Below are 18,572 nucleotides of genomic sequence, written 5' to 3'. Positions count from 1 at the left end.
GAAGACTTAACTATAATCCCAAAGAATACGAAATACTATCTTGGTATTTTAGGAGAGAGATTGATCCCACCTGAGTGTAAACTGCAGCATGAATCCAGAAAAAGTAGATGTAGTAAGTTTTACTTAAGTAGGAGCCTATCATTTGATTCTGTTTTGTGGTTAAAATCTAGTGTGAAGAAATGAGAAATTTCATGTGAAGTTTTTTAGCTGTCAAGAAGTAAAATCACTCATGCACAAAAACTACCTCCCAAAGACTTGTCATAGGTTCTTCGTGTCAAAAAATTAAGACTATAATGGAAGATAGCACAGTCTTGTCAAATTGGACAAATGACAACAAACAGAAAATGAAATACGACTTTTCATGTGAACTCTACAGAATGTCTACATATTCAGCTTTTCCTGCTGGAGTTCCTGTCTCAGAAAGGAGTCTTGCTCGTGCAGGTTTTTATTACACTGGTGTGATTGACAAGGTCAAATGCTTCTGTTGTGGCCTGATGCTGGATAACTGGAAACAAGGAGACAATCCAATTGAAAAGCATAAACAGTTATATCCTAGTTGTAGCTTTATTCAGAATCTGCTTTCTGTTACTAATCTGGAATTCACCTCTAAGAAGAATAATTCTCTAGTGAGAACCAATTCTGCACATTCATTATCTCCCACGTTGGAACACAGTAGCTCATCTAGTGGTTCTTACTCCAATCTTTCACTAAACCCTATTAATTCTAGAACAGTTGAAGACTTCTCCCCAGTGAGGACCAACCCCTACAGTTATGCTATGAGTACCGAAGAAGCCAGATTTCTTACTTATCATATGTGGCCATTAACTTTTTTGTCACCATCAGAATTGGCCAAAGCAGGATTTTATTATCTAGGGCCTGGAGATAGGGTTGCCTGTTTTGCCTGTGGTGGGACGCTGAGCAACTGGGAACCAAAAGATGATGCTATGTCAGAACACCGGAGACATTTCCCCAATTGTCCATTTCTGGAAAATTCTCCAGGAGCGCTAAGATTTAGCATTTCAAATTTGAGCATGCAAACACATACAGCTCGACTGAGAACATTTACCTACTGGCCATCTAGTGTTCCAGTTCGGCCTGAACAACTTGCAAGTGCTGGCTTCTATTGTGTGGGTAAGAAGCACACTAACACAGCAGTACATTTTATCCGGTTCATTTCGATGTACATACTAGAACTGGTGTGTATTGTTTTCTTTAGGTCGTAATGATGATGTCAAATGCTTTTGCTGTGATGGTGGACTGAGGTGTTGGGAATCTGGAGATGATCCGTGGATGGAACATGCCAAGTGGTTTCCAAGGTAATTATTTTGGAAAGTATTCCCACACAGAAGTCTGCTTAAAAGAAGTAGGCATGCTTGCATGATTGTTTAGATTTTGGTATAACAAAGCTTTCTCTTATACCACTGGAAATTAACCTTTTAAAACACCACGTTTTAACTTTATTTTGATGAAAAAAATGTAGAATGCCTTATGTCGTTCTCATAAGCCATGGATTCAGGATATAATTTAGCTTAATTTTGATTACTCATAATTGTGGTCATACATTTCATTTATATATCTCATTTTTCTTTAAAGAAGACTTGAGAATTAAAAGATACATAAAATAGAACCCAAAAGGGACATAAACCAGAAAAAGGCAAGAAAGGAAAAAGAAAGTAAGGCTGTAAAATAGATGTAGAAATAAGACGTGAAAATGCATATAGAAACATTTCATTAGGTTTGATTATAATTGTAAATTTTTCCTATACAACGATCTTGTGATAAGTCATTTATTTTCGTTTAGTCACTCTGTCTCTAACAGTATCTCTTATCTTTGCTACGGCCTGTGAAGAATTTAGAGGCAGTGTTGTTACTGAAAATATGATTAGAAATTAATTCTTTCTTTGTTATTAAATAACTAGGTGAAATTGGGTAAATCATGCAATTTCTTTGAACCTCATCTGGTAAATGAGGGTGTTGAAGTAGGTAACTTTTTAAAAAAAATTGTGACAAAGTACACATAACAAAGTTTATCATTTTAACTATATATATACATATATATATATATTTTTTTTTGTGGGACCCTCCCCGGTGGCCGGGGAATGAACCGGCACTGCAGAGGCTGCGGGCAGCCTCGCAGCCCAGCGCTCACCGCTGCGTCACCAGGGGAGGCCCTTAACTATTTTTAAGTATACGGTTCTGTGGCATTAAGTATATTCACTTTTTTCCTCATTTATTACTACTGTTCATTTCCAGATCATTTTCGCCCTCTCAAACTGAAACTTGTACTCATTATACTAATTCTGCATTTGTTCCTCCTCCAGTCCCTGACAGCCACCTTTCTACTTTCTTGGCATTTTCCCTACTGTGGGTATCTCATTTAAGTGGGATTATATGATATAGACAATACTTTCACTGTTAGTGCCTTTCACAATAATGAGGAATCTCTTGAACCCCTTAGGAAATTAAAAAATCCTTTTTTTGTTATTCCATGATAAATTTGAAGTAATATTTTATTATGATTCAGGATATTGTTAAAAGACATTTTTGAATTACATCTTTAAGATCCAAAATATACCAACATAAAAATGACTTTCTGATGCTTAAAAGTGACATTTTGTTTTCTTATTTAGGGAAAGCATTTTATTGTTAGAATTTTAAATGACATTTATAGCTCACTTTCGGTAATTACATATAATTTGACACAGAATTAATATGGTATTAAAAAGACAAAATCATATCTAACTCTAGTGTATGAGTTGTCACATTTTGTCCTCTATAAAGCAAAACCAATAAATCTTGATTTATTGTTGTAGTTTGTATTTTGTTTTAGATAGTTAAATGGGGGGAAAGGTCTGGGATGCTTCTATAAAAAACACTTCCTAAAGCAACAAATTTCAGTTGTGGATAATCTTTAACCTCAGTAGATGAAAAACTAAACTGAATAATTGTTATCATTACATTTTAACACAATTCATTTATCAAATATTTGGGTTTCTACTGGATTCTATTTCATTGCTGGGATATGTCAGCAAGTAAGAGACAAAAATCTTTGTCCTAATAGAATTTATTGAAGAAGGGGGAAATTTGGGCCAGCCCGGGTTCATCATGCTTCGTTTCTTTAATCATTATCAGTATAAACCAGTTCCAAAATAAATACATAGTTGTGTACTGAGAAAGAACACAGTGATAGCTAGTTGTGATATTGAGGTGAGAAACAAGTGTTGAGCTTGCTTCTGTAATCTCTACTAATAGCCCATTTACCAGGTGAAGGACACTGGCATGTTACCAGCATGGAGCCATAATGAATAAAGTCACTGGAAACATTGAACATTGTGTGGACATCTGTTTTCATTTTGCTTGGGTGAATACTTCAAGTGGGATTGGTGGGTTATATGGCAAGTTTTGTTTAAAATTTATGAGAAACTGCCAAATTATTTTCTGACATCCTCAGCACTTGGAATTGTCAATCTTTTTGAGGTTAGCCTTTCTGATAGGTTTGTGGTGGTTTTTAATTGTGGTCTGAATCAGTATGTCCTTAACAAATAATGGTGAGCATCTTATTTGCTTGTTTCCTATCTGTACATCATTGGTGAAGTGTCTGTTCAAATCTTTTGACCATTTTTAATAACTTTTGAGAGCTCTTAACACATTCTGGATACAGTTTCTTATTTAGCTGAGTTTAGTGAACTTTCAGTCCATTGCTTTTCATTTTCTTAATATCTTTTTAAAGATTTATTTATTTCTGCATACAAGAACTGTGTTGTAAGCCAGAAGTGTGGGAAGATGAGAGGATTCACCAGAGAGAGTAGGGAGCAGAACAGGTATATCTACTGAAATGCACTACTGAGGGGAGTAGTGGACAGCCGGGGATCGAACTCATGCTGCAGTGGCTGGCAATCGCTTGATAGCGCTGTCTTTAACCCCTGTGCCACCAGGGAGGCCCCTTAATAGTATCTTTTGATGAATAGAAATCTTAAATTTTCATCTCAGTTTATCAATTTTATCTTTTATGGATTATGCTGTTGGTCTCATGTAAGAAATCTTAAGGAGATTTTTCTCTTCTAGAAGTTTTATTGTTTTAGGTCTACATTGGGGTATAGGTTTCAATTTTAGTTTATTTTTGTATATAGTGTGAGCATAGGTTGAATGCCATTTGTTTTTTTGCAAGTGGAAAACTAGGTGTCTACTACCATTTGTTGTTAACAAATTTGATGGAAACATATACTGTGAATTTTCTGGAACATCTTTGGGAAGACTTAGTAGCTTGCAAACAAATACTCCGGGAACACTTCATATCATATATATACTTGATTCTATATCATATAAATACTTGATTCTATTTTTTAAAGAGAGATTTTGCACTTCAAATATAATAGAGGAATGGACAGTGGAGAAAGATGAACAGTTCTGTGAAGGATCCCATTTTAGGAATATTGAATTACTGTTTCTGATAATGTTAAGTCCCCAAAGTGTATGCCTAGAACAACATTTTTCAGGTCTCAGCTTTTGTTCTTTCATAGGTCCAGGCTTTTTTGTTACTGTGTTAATGGAAATATATGGAAAATGTAAAAATGCATCAACACATACCAAGACTGTACCTATTTCGTGAGAGATTTGTTTCTGTTTGGTATGTGTACATGATTGTGCTGTAAAATGTTTATACCATTGGGTACAGAGTTCGAATGCCATTTTTCTTTACATTTCTTTGCATTAGTGGTTTAAAACCAATTTTCCTTTGCTATTTCAGGTGTGAATTCTTGATACGAATGAAAGGACAGGAGTATGTTGATGAGATTCAAGCTAGATATCCTCATCTGCTTGAACAGGTAAATGTATTCTTATTGGCAACATTGAAGTCTCCTGAATGATAAGTTATTATTGTGGGAAGAAGATATTTTATTTGCTTTCCTTTTACTCCATATTAGTGACACCTTTCATTTGAATTTTATAACTACCTTTTTTTGTTCAGAGCTTTTCAAACAAGATTTTTCTTTGTTTCTTGATTTTTGAAAACTCAACTGCCACTGTGCAAGTATGTGGTGGGGTTAGAGGAATATCTTTACTGTATTCCATCTTTTCCAGAAAATCAAACAAAAAGTACAAAAAGTAACTTTTTAGAGTTTTGAACATCTACAACTTTCTGAATGGAATGAGAAGCCATTAGTACTTTCTTCTACTTTTTTGAAACTAGGGAAATACTTAAATTTCAATTTTAAAAGTAGGTGAAATTCAAGGAAATTTTTGTGTTAAGATAAACCAATGCAAAATGAAGTATACAACTTACTTTGTTTTTTAGATTATGAACATTACTTAAGGTAAACTTACTTTAATGTTGCCCTGCTGAGATAGCTTGAGGTTTATGATTTTACTACCTTTCTCCTGTTTCATAGTTGTTGTCAACTTCAGATACTCCTGGAGAAGAAAATGCTGATCCACCAAGTATGTATGGAATATTTTACATAATAAGAATGAAAGGATGTAAATTACTCTTATAATGCTGACATTCCAGCTGGGGTGACTAGAAACAAGTGTAAGAAAAGCAGCCATAATAAATAGCTCAAAAAAATCTAAATGAGCTGTAAATAATAAGCCCTCTAAAGAGGAAAAATTTGCTATAAGCTCGCATGTTTGAAAATGCACAGTTCACATATTATTTGAGAATTGGGCCAAATAGATGTTTGGTATTTTAATGCCAGGGTAGGAAGTTAATCTTCTGATGAGAACTTAATTTTAGCCACATCTGGCATTTCATTCATGTACATAACAATGTAGCTATGGTGTCCAGAATAGTGAAGGTAGTAACACATATAGAGAGGGGTTTTCTCTTGTTGCCATGCACTTTCAAATAAATAATAGCAGATTTGTAGCAGAACCAGAAAAAGGTGACTGAGGTGTATAAGAATTCGAGAAACCATATCTAAGGAGGATTGTTAAGGATATGTTGGTATTTGACTTGGAAAAGAGTTACGTGGGTACATGACAACTATCACCTGTGTAATAGAGCTGGGGAGGCTAGAAGTACTGACTTTTTTTTTTTTTTAATGGAATTCACTTGATTTTTTTTTTTTTTTAAAGATTTATTTATTTATATAAGCACTGGGTACAGTCAGAAGCGTGGGAGGCTGAGAGAATTCGCCAGAGCGGGGAACAGAACAGGCAGATTGACGAAATACACTGCTGAGGGGAGCAGCGGGCACAGCAGGAGAGGTCTGTGCGCCATGTGGGACTCTGACCGGTGGCTGGGATCGAACTGGCGCTGCAGAGGCTGCGGGCAGCTTCACAGCCCCGTGCTCAACTGCTATGCCACCAGGGGAGGCCCAGTACTGACTGTTCTAATTCTAAACTTAAAACCTCAGTTTTCTGATCACAGAGCTGCCCTCCAGTCATCCTTACTACATTGCTCTAATAAAATCGCTTTATCAGTCTAACAAATGACTCACATTTTCTCTTTTACAAGTTTCCAGGGCTCTTTCCTGCCTTATTCTTAGCTCATTAACTATATTGAGAAAGTAAAAACAATCAAAAGAGTACTTCATTTTCCCACCATTGTGCCAACAATATTGCTTGTTATTTTATAAAGGATGCATTGCCCTTGCCCTTATCTGAGACCAACTCTTTCACTTGACCGCTGCCTCTGAATTGCATCCCCTGCTTAAGACTTCGCATTGGCATTGATCAACCCTTTCTCTCTCTCACCATTTTTTGATCACCCCTGAATCATTTATTTTACATACATAGTATATTCAATGCTAAGAAAACCTTTCCTTAAATCTATATCCCCATTCATCTGTGTCTCATTTTTCTGCTTCCCTTTACAACAAAATGCCTAGAAGGATTGATCTGTGCTTACTCTCTTCTTCACCTTTAATTCTTAAACAACTTCTAACAACAGCTGTTCTTGTTTGGGGCCTCCCTGATGGCCTAAGGGTAAGTCTCAGCACTATTACCACTACAGTCTGAGTTTGATCCCCAGCGAGGGAGCTAACCCACATATGGTACAGCAGACCTCTCCTGTCTTGCCCACTGCTTCCCTTAGCAGTGCATTTCAGTAAATCTGCCTGTTCTGCTCCCCACTCTGTCTCTTGTGAATCCTTTCACGCCTTGCACTTCTGGCCCCAATTTTTCTATGCATAAATAAATCTTTTAAAAAAAAAAGTATTTTTTTGGTTTTCCCGGTGGCACAGCGGTTGAGCGCTGGGTTGCGAAGCTGCCCGCAGCCTTTGCAGCGCCGGTTCGATCCCCTGCTGCTCCCCGGCCACCGTAGGAGGGTCCCACATGGCGCGCAGACCTCTCCTGCCGCCTGCTGCTCCCCTCAGCAGTGTACTTCGGTCCTTCTGCCTGCTCTGCTCCCCACTCTGGCTCTGGTGAATTCTCTCACCCTCCTGCGCTTCTGACTGTACCCAGTGCTTGTATAAATAATAGATAAATAAATCTTTAAAAAAAAAAGTATTTTTGTTTCAGAAAATCTACCACTTCATCTCTTAGCAGCATTTGAAAATGTTGAGTGCTTCATCCCCCTACCCCCAAGCTTTATGGAGATATAATTGACATGTGACATTGTGTAAGTTTGAGGTATACAGTGACATAGTTTGATAAACGTTTTATGAAACAGTTACCACATAGGTTAATAGATTTGTCACCTCTTATAATTAGAGTGAGAATTTTTTTAGGTAGTGAGAATATTTAGGCTTACTCTTAGTATGTAACAGTATAGTTATAGTCATTATGTATGTTAGATTACCAGAGCTTACTGATAAATTCCATCCATGTTGTTGCAAATGGTAAGATTTCCCTTTTTATAACTAGTAGTTCACCACAGATACATAAAACCTCATTTTTTTTATATGTTGATGAACACTTAGAGATTGATTCTTTCATGTGAATATAGTGAATACTATAGTGAATACTGCTGCAGTGAACATACATTTCCTTTTGGTATATACACAGAAAGGGGGGGGTGCTGAATCATAAGATAGTTCTGTTTAATTTTCTTAGCACTGTCTGTACTTTTTTCATACTGGTTCCATCAGTTTATATTTCTACCTAGAGTGCACAAGCGTTCCCTTTGCTCCATGTCATCATCAACATATATCTCTTGTCTATATAATAGTCATTTTAACAGTGGTGAGATATCTCATTGTGGTTTTGTTCTACATTTCCTTGATGATCATGATGTTGAACATTTTTTTCATGTCGTCTTTGGAAAAATTTCCATTCAGTTCCTTTTCCACTTTATTTAAAAAGTTATTTTTTAAATAACTTTTATTTAAAAAGTTATTTTTTAAATAAAGTAGCATTGTTTCACATTTTTCTGGCAGTATAGAATTTTTCCCCTCAGGTGTGGTCACTGTAGCTCTCCCACCATCAGAGCACCCATAGTCCTCCACTATGGTACAGTGTGCTCTTTCTTACACATCTTCCTCTCCCTCACTTAGCCTCCTCTCCCTCACAGCCCTCCCCCCTCCCCCAGTGACTCATTTGTATTATCAGCTTAATTTTAATTGGATTGGTTATATTTTTGCTGTTGAATTTATGAGTTCCTTTCAGATTTTAGTATTAACCACTTATCTGATAAATGGTTTCCTAATACTTTCTTCCATTTTGTAGGTTGACTCTTCGTTTTGTTGTTTGTTTCTTTTACTATATAGAACTTTCAGTTTGATGTTTTCCCTTTTGACTTGTTTTTGTTTTTGCTTTTGTTGCTTGTCCTTTTGGTGTCATGTTGGAAAAAAATCATTTCCAAGGGCAGGGTCAAGGACTTTCTTTTTCTGTGTTTTCTTATAGGAGTTTTACATTTTCAGGTCTTACATTGAAATATTTAATCCATTTTGAGTAATTTTTGTGAGTCCTGTACGGTAGGTATCCAGTTTTATTCTTCGGTGTGTGAATATTTCCTACCATCTTCTACTGAAAGATTTTCTTTTCTTGAGTATTCTTGGCTCTCTTGTCAAATATTAGTTGCTTTTATATACATCTATTTCTGGACTCTTGATTCTGTTCCATTGGGCTGTGTATTAACTTTTATGTCAAGTCTGTATTCTCCTGTTTCTATAACTTTGTAGTGTCTTTTTTTGGAAAAAGTATAGTTTGAAGTTGGGAAGTATGATACCTCCAGCTTTAGTCTTTTTTTCTGATGATTTTCTTTTTTTTTTTAATTTTATTTATTTTTTCATAGAAGAATTGGGTATAGGCCAGAGGTGCCGAGGGGTGAGGAAGGGGCATAGAAGTAAGAGGATTCACCAGAGACAGAGTGGGGAGCAGAACAGGCAGATTAACTGAAATACGTTGCTAAGAGAAGCAGCAGGGCAAAACAGGAGAGGTCTGCTGCGCCATGTGGGTTAGCTTCCTGGCAGGGTATGGAACTAGACCATAGAGGTGATAGTGCTGAGACTTACTTAATCACTAGTCTGCTAGGGCGGCCCTTTTCTGATGATTTCTTTGGCTATTCTTTATTTCCATATGAATTTTAGAATTATTTTTTCTATTTCTGTGAAATATGCTATTGGAATTTTGATAGAATTAACATTGAATCTACAGATGACTTTGGATGATATGTATATTTTAAGAATATTATTTGTTCTCATACATGGGTGTCTTTCCATTTATTTGTGCCTTACTTTCATCAATATCTTACAGTTTTCAGTGTACATTTCCTTTTCCTCCTTGGTTAAATTTTTTCTCAAGTATTTTTTTAAAATTAAGGTATGTAATTGGCTGTATTTTATTGTTTTTGGTGCTGTAGTATATGGGATTTTTTCCTTTATTTCTTTTTCAGATATTTTTTCATTAGTGTATACTGAACTGATTTTGTATGTGAAATTTTTTTTTATCCTGAAAATTTTACTGATTTCATTTATAGGTTTGAACAGTCTTTTTGGTGGAGTCATTAAGGTTTTCTGTATATAAATCATGTCCTATCAAACAGAGACTTTTACTTTTTTATTTTGATGTCCTCTTTTTTTTCATTTGAATATGAATTCAGCTGTGAGTTTGTCATACATGACCTTACCTTCATTGAAGTATATTTTTCTTTACCCAATTTTTGGAGAACTTTTATTATGAAAATATGTTGAATTTTCTCATACATTTTTTTTCTGCATCTATTAAGAGGATCATGATATATTTTTCCAACTCTAATATTATGTGTCACATTTACCGATTTGTGTATTTAAAGCATCCTTATATCCTAGGCAAGGATCCTTGATCATGGTATATGATCCTTTTAACGTTCAATTAAATTTGCTGATATTTTGTTGAGAATTTTTTAATCTATATTCATTTTGGATATTGGCCTATGGTTTTCTGTTAGTAAATGAATTTCAATTTGTTAACCTTTTCAGTAATTTGAGAGAGTTTGAAGAATATTGGTAGTAATTCTTTAAATTGGTGGAATTCACCAGTGAAATCATCTGGTTCTTGACTTTTCTTTGACTTTTCTTTGGAGTTTTTTGATAACTGTCATTTTAGTTACTGATCTGATTTCTATTTGTGATTCAGTCTTGGTAGGTTGTATGTTTCTAGAAATTTATCCATTTCACCTATATTACCCAGTTTGCTAGAGTATAATTGGTCATAGTGGTCTCTTGATTCTTTGCATTTCTGTTGTGTCATTTATAATGGTTCTTTTTTCATTGATAATTATGTTTGTGTCTCCTCTTGGTTAATCTTGTTAAAGGTTTGTCGAATTTGTCTTTTCAAAAGATTATCATTGATTTTATTTTTTTGGCTTTTGTCTGCAAATCATTTATTTTGGCCTTAATCTTTATTTTCTTGCTTCTATTAACATTGGCCATAGATTTTTCTTTCTCTAATTTCCTGAGTTGTAAAGTTAGGTTGTTTATTTGAAACCTTCCTTTATTCTTTATACAGATATTTATCACCATAAACTTCCCTCTTACAAGTGCTATTGCTCTACCCCCTAAGTTTGTTACATTGTGTGTTCATTTTTGCTTCTTAAGATTTTTTTTTTATTCCTCTTGATTTCTTCTTTGACCCTGAGGTTATTTAGAAATGCATTGTTTAATTTCCCCCATATTCGTAATTGTTTTCAGTTTTCTTTCTGTTACTGATTCCTAGTTTCATAGTATTCTGGTAGGAAAAGAAAATTCTCCATGATGTTTTTCACAGCAGCTGCACCAGTTTACATTCCCATCAACAGTGTACAAGGGTTCCCTTTTCTCTGTAGCCTCATCAACACTATTCCTTGTTTGTTTGTTTGTTTATTTGTTAATTAAAACCCCAAATGTCTCTTTTCTTGATGGTGTCCCATTATTCACATATGCTTGCTTCACTCTTTTTCGTTCTTTATTTTCTCTCACTGGCTAACTTAAAATGACCTGTCTTTGAGTTCATTGATTATTCTGTTGTTGAAACCCTGTTGAATTTCTTAGTTCTGTCATGTTCTTCAACTCCAGGTCTTTTGTTATGCTCTTTTACTTATTTTTTGTAAAGATTTATTATTTTTTAAAATTTTTTTTTTTAAGATTTATTTATTTATACAAGCACTGGGTACAGTCAGAAGCGCGGGAGGGTGAGAGAATTCACCAGAGCCAGAGTGGGGAACAGAACAGGCAGAACGACGAAATACACTCCTGAGGGGAGCAGTGGGCGCAACAGGAGAGGTGTGTGCGTCATGTGGGACCCTCGCCAGCGCCCAGGGATTGAACCGATGCTGAAGAGGCTGTGGGCAGCTTCACAGCCCAGCGCTTAACCGCTGCGCCACCAGGGAGGCCCTTTTGTAAAGATTTATTTATTTATGCATACAAGAACTGTGGTACAGGCCAGAGATGTAGAGGGTGAGAAGATTCACCAGAAACAGTGGAGAACAGAACAGGCAGATCGACTGAAATACACTGCTGAGGGGAGCAGTGGGCGAGTCAGGAGAGGTCTGCTGCGCCACATGGGTTGCTCCCTGGCCGGGCATCAAACTTGGGCTGCAGCGGCTGTGCTCAGCTTCAGAGGTTGTGTCTTAACCCCTTGCATCACCAGGGAGGCCCTTGTTATGCTCTTTAAAAAAAACTTACCTTTTTTTTTTTTTAAATTAAACTTCTGAATTTGTTCCTGCAATGTTTTCTCAGATTGTCATTTTTACTCTTGAATTTCATTGAGTTTCTTTTAAGATGATTATTTTCAGTTTGTCATTGGGCAGTTTGAAGATCTCTCTCTCTCTCTCTCTCTTTGGAATTGGTTCCTGGAACTTTATTAGTTTCCTTTGATGGTGTGTCATATTTGCCTCATAACTGTAGCCTTGCCGTATCTGTCCACTTGAAGGAGCAAATACCTCTTCATTTGCTGACTGGTTTCCTCATTTCCCCTGCCTGATAGAATTAACTCTGGTTACAGTATTGTTAATGGGTCTGCCATGGTTATTGTAACAAACTCAGAATAAAATATAAACTTCCTCCTTATCTCTTCTATCATTCAAGTCTTTGGTTTGTTACAGGATTTCTGCATGTGTTTGATCAAGGGAACCTAATACACATTGTAGCCATTGTACATTTATATGCTTATAACATTTTTCCAGCAGATGGCAGTAAAGTGTCTTGACGAGTAATGTCTTTTTGTAGTTTTCACATAAGTGCCATCTCAGCTGACATTCACTCTATATAAATTGTCCTGCTTGTTTTAATCACTTTATACTGCTTTCTATAGCACATTTTTCACAATGTAAAATCATACTGCTTCTTCAACCATATATATTTTTACCATGTCATTAAACATTTTGTGTGAACTAGTCTTCCATTTTTCTTAATTTCCCATCCTTTTTCCATCCTCTTTCATGTATCCAACTGCCAACTGTCTGATCCTGTCCATACTTTATGTCCAAACTCCAGTGCCACCTTTTCCACGAAGTCTTTGATTTTCCTAACTTTCCTGACTGAAACGAGATAATCTCTCAATTTTAAGTTTGTGTTGCATATTGTTTTGCAAAAGTGACTATATGTTAGAATTATTTGGGAATTTTAGGCAGATAAAGGTCCCTCAGCCCCGTCCTAAGTGAATTTCTTATTAGTGTAGGTTAGCGGGATGTGGCATTTTTAAAAAGCACATATTGTTATACTGTCATTTGATCCTTATTAAGTTCAGTCTTTCGTGATTGTTGATATGGCTCATCTCTGTCACCATGATATACCAGCATGAGGAGTAGAGATTGTGTCATAGTCTTTTTTTTTTCATGTAATTGCATATTTTTTGCAATTTAACATTGTGCATATCTTTTCAAATAGTTATCCATTTTGGACCTGGTGAGAACCACGCAGAAGACACAGTCATGATGAACACACCCGTGGTTAAAGCTGCCCTGGAAATGGGCTTCAGTAGAAGTCTGGTAAAGCAGACAGTTCAGAGTAAAATCCTGTCAACTGGAGAGAATTACAAAACAGTTAATGATATTGTGTCAGCCCTTCTTAATGCTGAAGATGAAAAAAGAGAAGAGGAGAAGGAAAGACAAACAGAAGAGAGGGCGTCAGGTATTTGGGGGGTTGTTCACATGCATAGTCATGCACAGTTAGCATCCTTACCTTTCCACCAATTGCTGCTGGCATCGCCAGTCACTCCAAGAAGCTTGTTCTCTCTTCCACCATGGGCAGTGCACACACCTCCTTTAGAACTTTGACTACAGCTTTTTCCTGTATGTTTATTTTCAGTAAGGTTCCCTGATTTATGTTAAACAGAAGATGTTGTCATAACTCTTTTCCTAGCTGTGTTGCATATTTTCTTCATACAACGCAAATTTAAATTGTTTAGTATTGAATGTAGGTCTATTTTGACTTTTTTAGTCTCCAAATATTTTTAGAATGGGGCTTGACCCCCTAAATCTTTTTTTTTTTAAGATTTATTTATTTATTTATACAAGCACTGGGTACAGTCAGAAGCGCGGGAAGGTGAGAGAATTTACCAGAGCCAGAGCGGGGAGCAGAGCAGGCAGAAGGACCGAAGTACACTGCTGAGGGGAGCAGCGGGCGGCAGGAGAGGTCTGCGTGCCATGTGGGACTCTACCCGGCAGTCGGGGAGCAGCCAGGAATTGAATGGCGCTGCAGAGGCTGCGGGCAGCTTCGCAACCAGTGCTCAGGGCTCAACCGCTGCGCCATCGGGGAGGCCCTCTTTTTTTTTTTTTTTTTTTTTTGAAGATTTATTTATTTATTTATGCAAGCACTGGGTACAATCAGAAGTGTGGGAGGGTGAGAGAATTCACCAGAGCCAGAGCGGGAAACAGAACAGGCAGAATGATGAAACACACTGCTGAGGGGAGCAGTTGGCGCAGCAGGAGAGGTCTGTGCGCCATGTGGGACCCTTGCTGGTGGCTGGGGAGCCTTGCAGCCCAGTGCTCAACCTCTGCGCCACCAGGGGAGGCCCTTGACCCCCTAATTCTTGCTGAGTGATCTTTATGCAAAAATTGGAATTGATTATGAAATCCTCGTACTTGATCAGAAGCCACTGCCCAACTCAAGGGTAGTAGGAAACTGACTTTGGTATTTATTCACGTGGCATGTCTCAGACTCTAGCACGTGGCTTTGGAGTTGTCATTCTTTCAGCATGTGTGTATTGAGCGTGATCACCTGTGTTACTCCTGTGCTTATTGTGGTACTTACTCTCAAGGTGCTAGTAAAGCAGCTATTCAGACTAGTGTGCATAAAAGAGCTCTCAGAGGTGAAGGTTGTGTCTAAAGTGTGTCAATTGGGGTGTTTGGGTTAGGAAAGCACTTTCTCTGTTTAAGCTTATAAGGATAGAAATAGTTTAAGAGAACCTTAGTCTGTAGCCATATAGCACAATGTATAAAGTCTGATTTAAAACATATTTTGGCTTTCTTATCTATTGAAATGGGAATAATAATAGTACAAATTGCATAGAGTTGCTCTAGAAATTAAATGAGATGTTGCAAATAAAATGGTGGTACATATATACCATGGAATATTACTCAGCATTCAAAAAAGATAAACACATGCAATTTGCAGCAACATGGATGGCACTGGAAGGGATCATGCTCAGTGAAATAAGCCAGAAAGAAAAAGAAAAATACCGGATGGTCTCACTCATAGCAGGAATCTAGAAAACTTAAATACGGGACCAGGAAAATGAATAACTATAAGAAAGTGAAAATCAAAATCAACAAAAAACTATGAACCAGAGACACTTTTGGGGGGTGGGTGGTGGGAGGGGAGGGATTGGGGTCAGAATGGGGGGGTTGCAATTGTATGGGGAATATAAAAATAAAATTTATTATATTAAAAAAATGGTTTAGCACAGTCCCTAATACATCAAAAGTAGATGAATTTGGGAAGTGATGGATTTGGGCTTATTGAAAGAAAGACCTGAGGAGAGTGAAAAGATTTCAGGATTGTTAAGAGGTGAGATGCAACCACTGTCATGAATCTGGTCACCGTAATTTGGTGACTTTCTAGATACTCAGAGAATAATAATATGCATTTGAAATTATGGAAAAATCTACAGGAGGTCAATAAGGAATAGAGAGGCAAAGCTTAGGGTCTTGTAGAGAAGATCATTAAAATATTGCCTGGGATCCAAACTAGAATGGGGAGTGAGCAGTCAGGAGACAGTTCTTGTGCTGGTTGAATTAGGAATGATGTGGATATCTTAAAAAGCGAACGACAGATTTGCCAGTAGTGAGGTGAATTATTAATGTAGGATTTGTTGTGGTCAGAGGTGAGGATTTAAGGTGAATAGGGCGGTTCATTTCTAGAATATAGTAAAGGGTAAGGAAAATAGACTTCTGGTATTATGACTTATTTCTCATTAAACTTGTAAGGTAGAGATGTCTTAAGGCTGGAAACAGGCAATTAAATATTATGGTGATTGGGACGCCAAAAGAAGACTCTCCTTGAAAAATACCTTGGAATTCATGGTCATACACCACAATACAGTAAATTTAACTCGTGTGTGTGTGTGTGTGTGTGTGTGTGTGTGTGATTTGGAGTTAAAGGAAAAAAAATTACTTTAAAAAAATAGGCCTGATTCATAGGCAGTTTTTTCAATTGGTATAAACCTAGACATTTATAAAATAATAGTGCTAGCTAGCTAGCTATGTGCCAGATATTGAGCTAGGTACTTATAGATATATGATGTCATTTAATTCTCACAGTTCTTTGGGGAAGGTAATATTCTCTGTATTTTATAAATGAGGAAATGAGGAAGCTAAAGTGGATGGAGACGAGGTGAATGGCTAGTAAGGGGCAAGGCTGGTGTAGGATCTTGGTCTGTCCTGACTAGACAGCTAAAGCTCTTCACCTCACTGCTGCTGCTTCAGCATGGTGTGAGGAAAAACACTCATCCTGGAGCCCTGACTCTGTAACTGAGTCTGTCCAACCTTGGACAAGTTACTCTTTTCTGAGTCTTGGTCTCCTTATCTGAAAAGTGAGTAGCAATCATACCTGCCTTGCTTAATTGACAGGGTTTTTGTATCAAATAAGACAGTGGATGTGAAAGTTCTGTAAAAGTGAAGCGATTTGATGCAAAAAGAAGTCAATATTGGGACTCCCTGGTGGCACAGGGGTTAAAATCTCAGTGCTATCATGGTATTGCCAGCCACTGTGGCCTGAGTTTGATCCCCAGCCAAGAAGCTAACCCACGTGGTGCAAGCAGACCTCTCCTGTTTCACCTGCTCTTCCCCTCAGCAGTGTATTTCAGTAGATCCGCCTGTTTCTGCTCCCCACTCACCCTGTACACCTCTGGCCTACACCCCAGTTCTTGTATGCATAAATAAATAAAAATATATCTTTAAAAAAAAGTACTATTAGTAAAACACAGAGGTGGCATTTTTTACTATTCTCTAAAACACTCTGCTTTCAGTAGAACAATGGAAAACCTTGGTCCTGAGATACGTAATAGATTTTAAAAGTGACATGACTAGAGCGCCTGTGTGTTACTAGTAATATGCTTTAGCTAAGTCATCTCAAAATATTCCAAATAACAGCCATTAAAGTGCAAAGAAGTAATTTTATCCCAGTTTTTTTTGCTCCTATTTATTAAGTACCTAAATTGTTAGTAGGATTGCTAGTGACTATAATCGGAGCAGCTTAACATCTAATGGATATTCTCTCTTTTCTTTTTAATAAAGATGATTTGTCGTTAATTCGGAGGAATAGAATGGCACTCTTTCAGCAGCTGACTTGTGTGCTGCCTATTTTGGATCACCTCTTAAAAGCTGATGTAATTAATAAACAGGAACATGATGTTATTAAACAAAAAACACAGATACCTTTACAAGCAAGAGAACTGATTGATACAGTTTTAGTTAAAGGAAATGCAGCAGCCAACATCTTCAAAAACTGTTTAAAAGAAATTGACTCTACATTGTTTAAGAACTTATTTGGTGAGTTTTTTGTGATATTACTTTGGAAATCCTTGGGATTATGCCTGTTGTTGTGTTTGACAAATCCGATTGACAAGCTATATTCTATATATAAAGTAGTCTTTTATTTGAGTGGAATGATGGTGTTTGTTTTTCTTTCCTTAGTGGAAAAGAATATGAAGTATGTTCCAACGGAAGATGTTTCAGGTACAGCAAAATTAAGACTTAAAAGCAACAATGCATCTGTTTTTTGTTTTTGTTTTTTTTTAAATGAGAGGTAAAATAGAAACTGAATTTCATAGTGGTTTTCTTATTTTGTTACTAGGTCTGTCACTGGAGGAACAGTTGAGGAGGTTGCAAGAAGAAAGAACTTGTAAAGTGTGTATGGACGAAGAAGTTTCTATTGTGTTCATTCCTTGTGGTCATCTGGTAGTCTGCCAGGAATGTGCCCCTTCTCTAAGAAAATGCCCTATTTGCAGGGGTATAATTAAGGGTACGGTTCGTACATTTCTTTCATAAAAGATAAACAGGTTATATGTTTTGCCTGTTTATATAAAAGCCTTTGAAAAACTTGAGTATTTTGAAGCCATCTGAGGTAATGGTTCTTTAGTTAGTAACATTTGTGTTCCACACTGATTGGTACTAGTAATCTTATTTAATAGAAATTAGATAGTCTAATATGTCATATTTAATCTAATCTCCTTATATGAAAGGAAAGATATAAGTTTCATGAGTTATATTTGTGTATATGTGTGAATGTTGGAGAAATTTAAGGCATAGTCTCATTACTATTATGTGCCATTTTACAAGTGACTTGATTTTTTTTTCCTGAAACCTCTTCAGCAACTCTGGAGTTTATCAGACTTATGGTGCCAAAATCTATTTGATGTTTTTCACTTGTGTTGTAAAAAAAGAATTTTTCTCTTACTGGCAAATAAGCTTTTCCCTGATTTGTGAGACACATATTAATAAAGTTCTTCAAAAAGACGAAATCATCAAAAACTTTTTCTCCTGCCTCAAAAAGTATTTTCCATATATCTTTATGGGGTTATAAGGATTAAATGACCTAATAATCATAACCATAGTACCAGTTACATTGCAAACACTTACATTATAGCTATTAAATTCATAAAATAATTTTTTTAGTAATGAGATTTATCAGGATTTCTTTAGATGAATACTGTCTAGTTGTATATTATAGAAATAAAATTATCAAAAAATTCTTAAAATTAGGTAAACATACATTGGTATTGTCAAAAGATGG

The 18,572-nt window shown here is 36.4% G+C and overlaps 1 protein-coding gene across 1 annotated transcript; it reads left to right on the top strand.

Annotated features, from left to right (window-relative positions):
• Positions 1-223: 223 nt before the first annotated feature.
• Positions 224-17,827, top strand: BIRC2 (baculoviral IAP repeat containing 2; the record flags this gene model as incomplete). The annotated part of the gene is made up of 8 exons (XM_084249682.1): positions 224-1,131; positions 1,217-1,316; positions 4,748-4,826; positions 5,391-5,439; positions 13,227-13,469; positions 17,075-17,329; positions 17,474-17,515; positions 17,634-17,827. Exons 1-8 carry the CDS (start codon positions 294-296, stop codon positions 17,825-17,827), a joined length of 1,800 nt encoding a protein of 599 aa, XP_084105808.1. The 5' UTR covers positions 224-293.
• Positions 17,828-18,572: the final 745 nt, after the last annotated feature.

Source organism: Talpa europaea, assembly GCF_964194135.1.
Source record: "Talpa europaea genome assembly, chromosome: 12".
Classification (NCBI taxonomy): Eukaryota; Metazoa; Chordata; class Mammalia; order Eulipotyphla; family Talpidae; genus Talpa; species Talpa europaea.
This window is presented reverse-complemented; position numbering and strand designations above follow the sequence as displayed.